General features: G+C 39.6%; 3 protein-coding genes across 4 annotated transcripts in view; 2 read left to right on the top strand and 1 right to left on the bottom strand.

The window, feature by feature from the left end:
• Positions 1–76: 76 nt before the first annotated feature.
• Positions 77–2519, bottom strand: LOC130389739 (cytochrome c oxidase subunit 8B, mitochondrial). The gene is made up of 2 exons (XM_056599675.1): positions 2326–2519; positions 77–780 (listed from the first exon to the last, which is right to left on the bottom strand). Exons 1-2 carry the CDS (start codon positions 2431–2433, stop codon positions 685–687), a joined length of 204 nt encoding a protein of 67 aa, XP_056455650.1. The 5' UTR covers positions 2434–2519; the 3' UTR covers positions 77–684.
• Positions 2520–3229: 710 nt separating this feature from the next.
• On the top strand, positions 3230–9169 carry wu:fa25f02 (uncharacterized protein C11orf24 homolog). Its single transcript, XM_056599632.1, has 3 exons — positions 3230–3443; positions 4135–4454; positions 5850–9169. Exons 2-3 carry the CDS (start codon positions 4283–4285, stop codon positions 6905–6907), a joined length of 1230 nt encoding a protein of 409 aa, XP_056455607.1. The 5' UTR covers positions 3230–3443; positions 4135–4282; the 3' UTR covers positions 6908–9169.
• A 1347-nt stretch (positions 9170–10516) lies between these two features.
• Positions 10517–10914, top strand: part of lrp5 (low density lipoprotein receptor-related protein 5) — a 38154-nt gene continuing 37756 nt past the window's right edge. For both annotated transcript variants that reach the window (XM_056599539.1, XM_056599538.1), the window contains exon 1: positions 10517–10785. In XM_056599539.1, the coding sequence (XP_056455514.1) occupies positions 10698–10785 (88 nt within the window). In that variant the 5' untranslated portion in view covers positions 10517–10697. The remainder of the gene's footprint in view (positions 10786–10914) is intronic.

Here is a 10914-nt window from a genome sequence, read left to right as displayed (position 1 = left end):
TCGCTCTCTTTTACCGGCTTTGCTAGTTTCTGAATAGACACATTAGAAACTTAATTAGTGCTGCAACTGTGAAACTGACAAAAGTTTTTTAATGATCATCCAGTTGGCGATTAAGGAAAAAAAAATGGATTTCTAAAGCCATACAGAAATGTTTGATATTTTGATATTGCCTAAAATAAACTTGACCAAAATGCCATAATATTTTGATATTGCCTAAAATAAACTTGACCAAAATGATTGCTCAACATTTATGACTAGCTTCTATTATGAACTTTATATAAAGGTATTGTCAGCACTATAAGGGGCCCTCCGCATAATAATATCTATTGAGAAAAAACAATCCCTTTTATTGACAATTTTTCCCTTGTTACGAAGAAATAATTAGGCTGTACGTCACTAGGGCCTTAGACAAACAATAACAAACGCAACATCCACAAGGGGAGCAGAATAATTACAAGGCAGAACAGAGCTAAGGTATTTATTACATGATTGTTAATAGGCTGACACAGAGTGTGGCATGATAAAGGGTAACCACCAGAGGTCCACTTCAATCTTCTTCCTTCAGATACACAGGCAGGAAGGACAAGCCTGGATGCTAGGGCTGCAACTAGCGCTGGTTTCCCCTCTGGGTGTTCTGCTTGGTCCCTCCCTCCCTCCCATCCGGTCTTCCACCCCCTCTGGGCTCTAGTCTTTCTTCTTGTAGTCCTCCAGGTGAGCCAGGATCCAGCCAGAGGGACCCAGGATGGTGACCACCATGACGGTCATAGCTATGGCCTGCTCCTGCAGGGAGGACATGCACACAGAGAGGTTTATATCCCTAGGGCTATGCATATCTTATTATACATTCATCATTTAGTCATTTAGAAATATTTCTAAATGAGAGTAAATGCTGGTCACATGTTACCAGAGTGCAAAGGGAGGTTGGCAATATTTTGCTTTATCTGTCAGGCAAGAAACAAGTATTCATTTTATAATGATCCATGAATTCCTGAATTGTATGCATTAAGCGACTAATAGTGGCACCCCACATGTGAAATTCATATTTCTGTATTTCTTTGAAATATGTTGAAATAGTGTCAATTATAATTTGTAATTATAATTGACACTATTTCAATATATTTCAAAGAAATTCAGAAATATGAACTTCTTCCGATACTGTTGAAAGAGCTTTATTAAGTGTTGTCTGTGAATTGACAATGCAGCACTTGTAGAAGGCTTTGAGCGACAGTTGGTTGGTTGACAGTTGATGACAAGTAGCAACGTCACTGTGCCAATCAAACACTTGACTAGATTGTTTTAGGATGCTATCCTCAGCACTCTGTTGACAATCCAATTAAAAAGGGCTCAGTGGTAAAATTAGGCTAAAAGGCTACGAGAAAGCAGTCTTGTGATCAACTGTGTTAAAGCCATGATAGGTTGTGAAGATATGTTTGTCAAATCAGTGGATAAAGAAACTATTTGTTTCGACAATATCCTTGACATATTGTCTTTCTCTAGTTAGTGTGGTTGCAAAGCAAGCCACACTATTGTTATTTAACACATATGTTTGGAATTTGAATGTTTTAAATGACTTTTGTCAGTGACAATGGGTAGGCTATGCTGTATGTTGTTACATACGAAAGCATAAGAGGTTGTTTGTTGGCAGGGCAGTATTGATGCATTTAAAAATACAATGAATGAATGAAGTAAAAGGGGTTACACATATCTGACATAAAACGTATAGGCTTAGGCTAGCATAGCCTACGTTTAGTTTGTCTGCCCTAAGTAAACCAAGCAAGGCAAAGCAAGGTCATAGAAACTTGGCACAAGTTCAAGTGGGCAGCGTTCTGCAATCATAAACCCAAGTCACCTGGTATTGTTCTTTAAAATAGGACCGAGAATGTAATTCATATTAACTAATAAATTACCGAATTAATGTAGGCATATGCCAGGATTAAATTCATCAACAATTTGATACGCACGGTCTATTTAATTTTGTTATTCTTGGTCGTGTCGACCTACGTCTACGTGTGGGAATCGAGATTAATAATGGTCGACCGCACTTGTGTCGCAAGGAGAAATGATAGCAGGGTGCTATTTCTGAATCGGCCTACAGACCGCGCACGAGCTACGCAGTCTGCGAAACTGTTTTTGTGCTGTCCTCAGATAGCCTTGAGGTATGCAACACTTCACGCAGAAACGTAGGATATCGACGACTATGGACTAAACTACTTTTTGTAAACGATATGAGTCGCCAGTTTAATATATAATCAATATCGGTACAGCCACGCACTATCCGTGCTTGACTTCGCCCCTCAGGCTACAGGCAATAGACATTACACTTACCCCAGCTGAAATGTGGTGTTTGGCAGGTTTAGAATACAGATTGGCCCTCTGGACCAAGTTGGTCACTGAACGTTTTAAAAGTGTAACAGAGAAATTCAAAGTTGCCATGCTGCAAGGGTGTTGATGCGTCCGCCGTCAAATAAGATTATGGAGTGGCTAAGTGAAAGTGTGTGTAAGACTGTTTGAAAGGTGTGTGTGTGTGAGAGAGAGAGAGAGAGAGAGAGAGAGAGAGAGAGAGAGAGAGAGAGAGAGAGAGAGAGAGAGAGAGAGAGAGAGAGAGAGAGAGAGAGAGAGAGAGAGAGAGAGAGAGAGAGAGAGAGAGAGAGAGAGAGAGAGAGAGAGAGAGAGAGAGAGAGAGAGAGAGAGAGAGAGAGAGAGAGAGAGAGAGAGAGAGAGAGAGAGAGAGAGAGAGAGAGAGAGAGAGAGAGAGAGAGAGAGAGAGAGAGAGAGAGAGAGAGAGAGAGAGAGAGAGAGAGAGAGAGAGAGAGAGAGAGAGAGAGAGAGAGAGAGAGCATCTTGAGGTCTGTTTATAATGCTTATAGACTTGTTGTACCGTCTTATTATCCTTATATATTTAATTTAATATTCTGCTATTTCATATGTATATATATTTTGAATTTACCGTTTAATATTTAGACCTCCTATTTTTTTCTTTTACCGCCAATGTAAACGTTTGTTTCCCATGCTAATAAAGCTTTTTGAATTAAATTTGAAAGAGACCAAAAATAAAAAAACGAATTAATATGATGATAAATTATATTAAATTGTAAGTCTACATCTATAGCTTTTGTTATCTATATTATTAGTTTCTTCTGACATCGTATGACAATCTGATGACAAATTCTTTCGAACTTTATTTGAATAAATTTTTATTGGCAGTCGGAATCATATCGGTGGATCTTGCCACCATCTCCTGGTAAAACATTGTAGTGCAAGCTAATCTGTCCAGCACAGTCACTTCCTCTTCTGTTCCCGCTACTGGCCACCAGTAATACGGTGACACTCTGAACAACATAGCCACATACTTGGTGGTAGATCTGTTTATAAGAATCCGGGCAGAGAACATTACGTGTGGTCTTCTAAATGTGTGTAGAGAAGACAGCGGCGGTCCAGAACTGGTAAGTCACGAAACTGCTAGTGGGATGACATGAGGGAAGTAGCTAGCCTAGTTTTCCGTTTTAGCGTTTACTTCACTGCTCGGACGATGTTCACGCTAATAAAGAAACAGTGAACCGAGTTAATTTAAATTGCTTATTGACTTCTGTTCACGTAGGAATGGCAAACTGTATTAGCTTAGCATTATAGCTGTCACATTGAGCATCGTTTGGTATCGTCAATCGTTTGCTCCCGCTAACGAATAACTTTAAATGTGATAATAAAGTGACCGCATTAGTGGTTGATATAAGATGGCCCAGAGTTAAGTTGACTGTGAACTGAACTAGCATAATGCCGAATGAAGTGCCGCTAGGATGTAAGCTAGGTTGTCAGTTGTCTTCCACGTTGGCACGTTTTGTTGTTTACATTTAGGGAGGGCTACAAGACCTCTCCGGAAGCCTATTATTCTTGGAATTTTATCCACTAGTGGGAGATTTGCAAAGTTAGTTATTTGGAACAAATATAGCTTTAGTTTCCAAAACTTTACTGCAACGTTACGTTCGAAACTGTATCACAATTTGATGGCGTATGACTGATTTCCCCAAATTCGGATCGTGTCAAACATTTATGCTTTTTTTTCTTGATGATTAATTGTGGTGTTATCGTCTCCCTCCCTCCACTGCTCCTTGATCCCCTGTTTCCCCCTGAATGCAGGTGACTTGTACAGTTATTTATTTTGCTGTACAATCACTGTGAATGTGGGTTGTGCTCTTGCACAGCTTTATATGTAAGGGTGTTTGGTTGTTCGTGGGTGTATGTATGTGTGTGTGCGTGGGTGTATGTGTTCCCCAACTCCACCATTATGTCTTCATATCCCTCCCTACTCCTGCCACCTCCAGTCCTCCTCCTTCTTTTCTTCTCCTTCCCGCTACTGATGCTTTTCCCAGAAACCTCCCTCTGCAAAGCAGTAGCCAGGAGGGCACCAAAATTGGGAGATTCTGTCACGCCAAACGAAGCAAACTGCAACGGTTCATGTAAGTGATCATGGGTGGTGAAATTTATTATGCAATTCTAGCTGTACAACAGGCTGCCTGGCTGTTGTTACTCAAATAAAAAAAACTAACTTTGCCACGTTCTGTGATAAACAGGTTGACCACTGTTTGAATCACATTTTATTAAAACAAAAGGTTTTAGGTCAGTGAAGTTATTATGGGTCCCACCTTTATGTACAATGGAGGCCAAACAACAAAGTAGTTGTATCGGTGATGATTGTCAGTTTAATAGACAGATGATCTAGAAAAATATGCACTTTTTCATAGTTTAACAGAACCCACATTGTTTCAATTTTCTTAAAGGAAAACAGCTGCAAGAACCGTTTGATTTCACATACCTGCACGCTTTGTTTGGATTGTAGTGACTGGGTTGTGGAAGCTGAGAAAACAAGAGATATGGGGAGGTGTCTCAGTGTACTACATCTTTTATGAAGAACCAGAGACATTTGTTTCGTTGGTGTTTTCCTCTTAAGCACATTGCCCAGTGGTGGATGTATCATTTCAAGTGTGTGTGTGTGTGTGTGTGTGTGTGTGTGTGTGTGTGTGTGTGTGTGTGTGTGTGTGTGTGTGTGTGTGTGTGTGTGTGTGTGTGTGTGTGTGTGTGTGTGTGTGTGTGTGTGTGTGTGTCTGAAAACACAATACCATTGCAGGTAACATTCCGGTATGCAGCAAGCATTTTTTGTACTTTTTTTTACACATATTGGAAGACTTACAAATGAGTTGAACTTAGGCTGAGAGAAAGGCAGAGGAAGGCAATTGTGTAAGAGATTCTATTCTACATTGGTGTTGGAACAACTAGCAGCAAGAGAAAAGGATGCAGACTCTAGGTGTTTAGACTAAATCATAAAAGACAAGAGCATGAGTTGTGATATCTTTTTATGAACAACACAATCCATTTTTATAGTGCTGTTATCATAGTGTTATGGAAAGGATGAGAGGGGTTGCTTGTCATTTGATTGGGCTCAATGGTGCCTCAAAGCAAAAAGAGGCTGCCTCCAAATAGAACTGGGGACTTTCTCCTACTTTCAAATGCATTCATGTAAGAAAACTAAGCAGGGTCTATTGTGTCTCTCCATTTAAGTTAATTGAGAGTGCATACTTGCCAGATTTGCTGTGCCACATAATTAATAATGTGACTAGTTTTTTTAACTAATATAGTGGTGACATGAGTTAATTTTAATTGATTTAAAATGTATCCTAATTAAATTGATTATGTTTTTATCATTTCAGAATGCCATTTAATTAGAGTTAAAGAACACAAAACTGCGTTCTGAGTTCTATTATAAACTCCTTCAATGCTTCAACAATTTACACTACCTTTTAACAAAGGTAATGATGCATTATTCTAATGCCAACATTTTATTGTTCTCTGTTCAGGTGAGGAGGCTCTCCCCAACAACAGCACAAAACAAGCCAGCGGTTTCTCTAATTCCAGCTCTAGCAACTCCTCTTCAAGAGTAACAGATGGACTTAACGTGTCAGAGCCCAATGACAAAACGTCTTTGAAACAAGGAACCAGCAAGGAAACCTCTGTCATCTCTCTGCGAAACAATCACACAGTCTTCAACCATCCATCGAATGGCACTAAATTACTAGACAAAACACTTAACCAACCACCAAACCCATCAACAGAAGAAAGGCCCCTCAGTGTTGCTCCACAACCGATTGACCCCCCAAAAGAATCTACAACGTCTGTGTCATCACCCAAACCAGCCACCAAACTAGTTGCTCATATTACCCAAACAAATGAATCTATAGGGAAACACCTGCTGGACCAAGCCTCCACATCGCCTTCCCCGATTCCCAGGTCCAATTTGTCGACCGATTCTCTCCATCTTTCAAATGGCCCTGACTATGCAGGTGGTCTTATTCCAGAAGACGCTAGCAATAAATCTAGTACCACCACTGCGACTGTCACTTCTAGGCCAGTCGTACCTGTAGCGCCCACCAACCCTGCTGAATCTAGCACCATGCCCACTGCATTAACACTTAACTCAACCACATCAGCCCCAACAGCAGCGCCAGCACAGACAACAACAACCACTACTCCATCTACCACAACGACAACCATGACTTCCACAGGTGAGAAGAACCCCCAGCCACCAGCCTCACCATCTCCTCCTTCAGCCCTAAAACCCAAGACCTCAGTGACTACCGGTGCCCCTGTTGAGTTGTCTACTTCCACTACTTCTACTACTACTTTTACTTCTACTACTACTGCTGCTGCTCGTAGTGATGTTAGTACCATCTCGACTGCAATTATTTTCCATCTGGCAGACACTGCTTCTTTACTGGCCGTCTTGCTGTTCGGCCTGCTCTTCTTTGTAGTCACAGTGGCGTTGTTTGTGGTGCAGGCCTTTGAGAGCTACCGCAGGAAGGACTACACACAGGTGGACTACCTGATCAACGGCATGTACACTGACTCCGGTGTGTGAGGACGGGGAATGGGGTGATGCTACTAGGAGCTGAAGAGGGCTGAGAGAGCTTCAGCAAGGAAGAGCTGGCTAAGGTTTCCTCAGGAACTGGGTTCATTGTCTTCCTACCCGGGACTTACAAGGCATATACATGATATGAGTGCATTGTGGATCCCTTTCCATTTTTCTTTCCCGAAGATCACACGCATCGAATACATTTGAGAGGCAGCAGCATTGATAACAGTAGGGTTTTTGGGGGGTGGCCTCTATGTTACAACACGGAAGAAGTAACTGAGGGTAATGTTTAAAGTTTAAATTAAATTGTTTTGGACAAGTGCAGACAATAGTCGCTGTAGTAACTGGTGCCTTGATACACGGGTTTGGATTTGGCCTGTGTGAAGGTTTTAAGTGCTGAACCGCAAAAAAGACCTTGCATACAACACACCATACAAATTGTTTATGCACAAATTAATTTTGTTTACATTGATTATACATTTGCTTCAATTATTTTCTATTTTTATGGGATGGATATTGAAGGTTGGTGGTGACTTAATCCCTGATGTTATCGTTGTTTGGTAGAGGATACAATTTGAAATGTGTCTTTCAACCACAACCAGCTGCAGAAAATGTACATCGTAAAAATGATTAAGTATAAGGAATTATTGGCACTTCTGCAATGATTCAAGATAGAAAAAAAACTAGAGAACTGCAAGTATTTTTCCGAGAAGGATGTTTGAGCCTTAAAAGGTATTGATGCCAACTGAGGAAATAGTTCGTTTTTCCGTCTCTCTTGCACAGCAGCAGTGTATGTGCGCGCCTTGTGTTCTTCACACTTCTTTAAGGCCTATGTCTGGTCTGGATGGAGATGGGCCAGAGAGGGATGGACCACCATGTGGAAGATTGTGTCGGTTGATTAAGTTTAAGGGGCTTATGCAAATGTAACCTCTCGCCATTTATTTTTTGCATCCGTCTGTTCATTTCAAATTGATTCCCTCCAGAGTCTTCCATTCTGTCGTTTGGTCTGCTTTTGCTATTCAATGTATCTCCATATATCAGAGTGTAACATTTGAACCACTTTATTTTTGATAATGCACTAAAGCTATATTTACCGGAATTCATAATTATGTATTGTGGACATGTACACCAACATTTCTGACTGGGTTTTGTAATTCATTGAACATTAAGCAAAGGCTTTTCCTTTAACCATTTCAAATATTGCATTCCAGCCTGGACACTTGCAAACCATTATATGATTTTGTATAGAAACTAGTTTATGAACTTGTTTACTAACTTCAAAATGTTTATAATATGCACCAAAGGAAATTTACATTATAGAGCAAGCTTAACTATTGTTATTTTCAGGAACTTTGTAAATGAATGTAGCTTGTGTAATGCTGACGATGTCTCCAGCTCTGACTGAAATCCCTTTGTTTACATTTTTCTTTTGTTGTGTAATTTTACACATTCAATATTCACTTTTTATTTGCCTTGGGTTATTGTATCCATCAAAAACAGTTCCCAAAACCAGAAAACACAAACCGAATCATTAAGTGCATTTGATTCTCTCTGATTCCAAGATGAATAAAATGCCCTTTCATCTCCTCATTGATATACCGTACACTTAAGTCTTCCACATGGGCCATCGCCAAAGTTTGGCTGAAGCAGATCATTGTGGAGCCAGAGGAATAACAGCCATCATTCATTAGTGTTATGGATTCTTGAGTATTTGTATGTCTCGCAATACAGAAAAGTGAGTTTGGTGTCTGAGTGATTGTCTGTTTCTGATCAACTGGTGTTTGATATTCTGCATGTACCATGTAAGAACATTGATATACTGGGGTGAAGGCTGAGTATGTGTATGTGAAAGTATGTTTATGTGGGTTGTTCAAGTTTAGTTTGCAACTATTGAAACTGCTCGAAAAAAAGGTCACTATATTTCTGCGTGTGTCAAGTGTGACAAGTTTTCAGACATTACAAATCAGGTGTGACTTATTCTTCCTGTCATCTGCCAAAATGTGTATTTGCTAGGATTTTGACTTTGTTAATATTACTTGGAACTCACATTCTAAGATTTGCTCATGTTCGCAAATGTAAATGTCCAATATTCTAGAAATAACACTGGCTCATGTGTTCACTATTGAATTATGTTTCATGGCCCAGTTAGTTCCTTGAAGTCCTAATATTTCCATAACAACTTTGACATTGTGTTAATGCACTATTGAAAGATGTTTATTTGCCAAAAAATAAATTATGAGAATCCTGTCTTTTTGTGATATTTCATTACATTAGACATGCGCTCCTGTGCAATTGCACCATTGACTGATGTTTCTGATTTAATTCGTCTATTTTGGCCAGATGCTTTCGCTGAAAATTTGGCTTTTATAGTTACGCATATCATTTTAGTTGCAGCTAATTTTTAAGGATTCTTTAAGGATTTTATTGGAAGTATGTCTTTGGCTTGATAGTTTGAGATGCTTGTTGCTAATATTGACACAAGGTGGCATGGCGAATGCCAAGAAAAAATCTTTATCAGCACACCTTCAGGAAGACCAACTATTATTAGCACTATTTATTCTTCCTGGCATCTGCCAATTCACCTCACAAGTCCTATTGGACACATGACTGTCTACTTGACTAATCCCAGAAGATAGTGATATACTGTCAGATGTATAGTTAAAGAGAGGTATTATGTCGTACCCGCACACCTCTTCCCAGGTTTTATATACTTCTTTGCATAGACCATGTCAACATTGTAACCACTAATGTGGTTGCAAGTAATAGAAACCATATATCTATCATTTTATTATCTAGAACTAAAACAGCGCTGGCCTCACACAAACCCACACACAGATACACACACACACACACACACACACACACACACACACACACACACACACACACACACAACGACACACACAGATTGTGATGATCAGGTATTATCAGATAATTACAGAGGCTATCAGAAGTCATCATTGATGCTGAGGTAGGAAATGGCATGAGGTCATTTGAAGGGTGGACTTTCTTTAACCACTAGTTGGCGCCAAAAGGGACAAAACATTTAAAATAGGTGGTAAAAATACAGGACAGATTATCCTCTGTGATCTTAATAATAATAATAATAATCCTTATTGTTATTATTAGTAGCTTTATATTTTTTATAATAATCATCATCATCATGCAGGTTCAATTGCATAGTCCTATTTTATTATATTTTATATATTTTATTGCTAATGTCATGTCCATTGGGATCGACATAAAAAATATACATAATTAATGTTACTGAGTAACATTAATTTTGTTTGGTGACAATCATTTCAACCTCAAATGTTTGGTAATAAAAGTCTTTGAATGGAGATATTTAGATTACCTTAATAAAAAAAATAACGATTGTACTGAAGACAACAAGGATCATTTTCCATTTACTTGATTAACATAGCCTATGTTAGCAACTTGTTGTTACTAGTAAAAATGGAACTCAATTGTAATAATGATGTATCTTCTGTCTTGAATAAAAACCTTAACCAACTTAAGTGTAATTCTTCCACTGAGTAAAGCTTCTGGACTTGGGATAGGGCGAATAAAGTTTGGGGCCGAAGCTAAAATGGCTTGCCATAGACGTCAGTTCCGCCTGCCGTTATGTAGTACGCTGGGTCGTCGCTCAGCCTGGAGTACGAAGTAGCGCGAGTCGGCGGAACAAAAAGTATCGCTGGGATTCTTACAATACAACTTTGGAGAAGCATTCACAGCGGAGTGGACTACTATACACCTTTCTCAAGGAGTAGACCACGCTCATTATGGAGTCCCAAATATGGATTTAAGGTGGAGACGACTTGCAATGGGAATTTTACTCAAGGAATTGGTGTTGCTTTGGAGTTGCTTGGTGTGGATAGTTCACGGTAGGTTGACTTGTTTGTTCGGGCACCCTTCGAAGGTAGCCACACGATGGTAACTGAACATGGAGCCCTAGGAGAAACTTGGAAGTAGTGCTGGGATTTTGTGCGGATAATAACCTTTTTGTAAACCTA

The sequence above is a fragment of the Gadus chalcogrammus genome, chromosome 9 (assembly GCF_026213295.1).
Source record: "Gadus chalcogrammus isolate NIFS_2021 chromosome 9, NIFS_Gcha_1.0, whole genome shotgun sequence".
NCBI classification, from domain to species: Eukaryota; Metazoa; Chordata; class Actinopteri; order Gadiformes; family Gadidae; genus Gadus; species Gadus chalcogrammus.
This window is presented reverse-complemented; position numbering and strand designations above follow the sequence as displayed.

Excerpts from the sequence above, each read along its gene's own strand:
- LOC130389739 (XM_056599675.1), bottom strand. The coding sequence starts at position 2,433 with ATGGCAACTTTGAATTTCTCTGTTACACTTTTAAAACGTTCAGTGACC. Across the intron at positions 781-2,325 it reads AACACCACATTTCAGCTGGG|GAGCAGGCCATAGCTATGAC; the intron begins GTAAGTGTAATG and ends TCCTCCCTGCAG.
- wu:fa25f02 (XM_056599632.1), top strand. The coding sequence starts at position 4,283 with ATGTCTTCATATCCCTCCCTACTCCTGCCACCTCCAGTCCTCCTCCTT. Across the intron at positions 4,455-5,849 it reads AGCAAACTGCAACGGTTCAT|GTGAGGAGGCTCTCCCCAAC; the intron begins GTAAGTGATCAT and ends TTCTCTGTTCAG.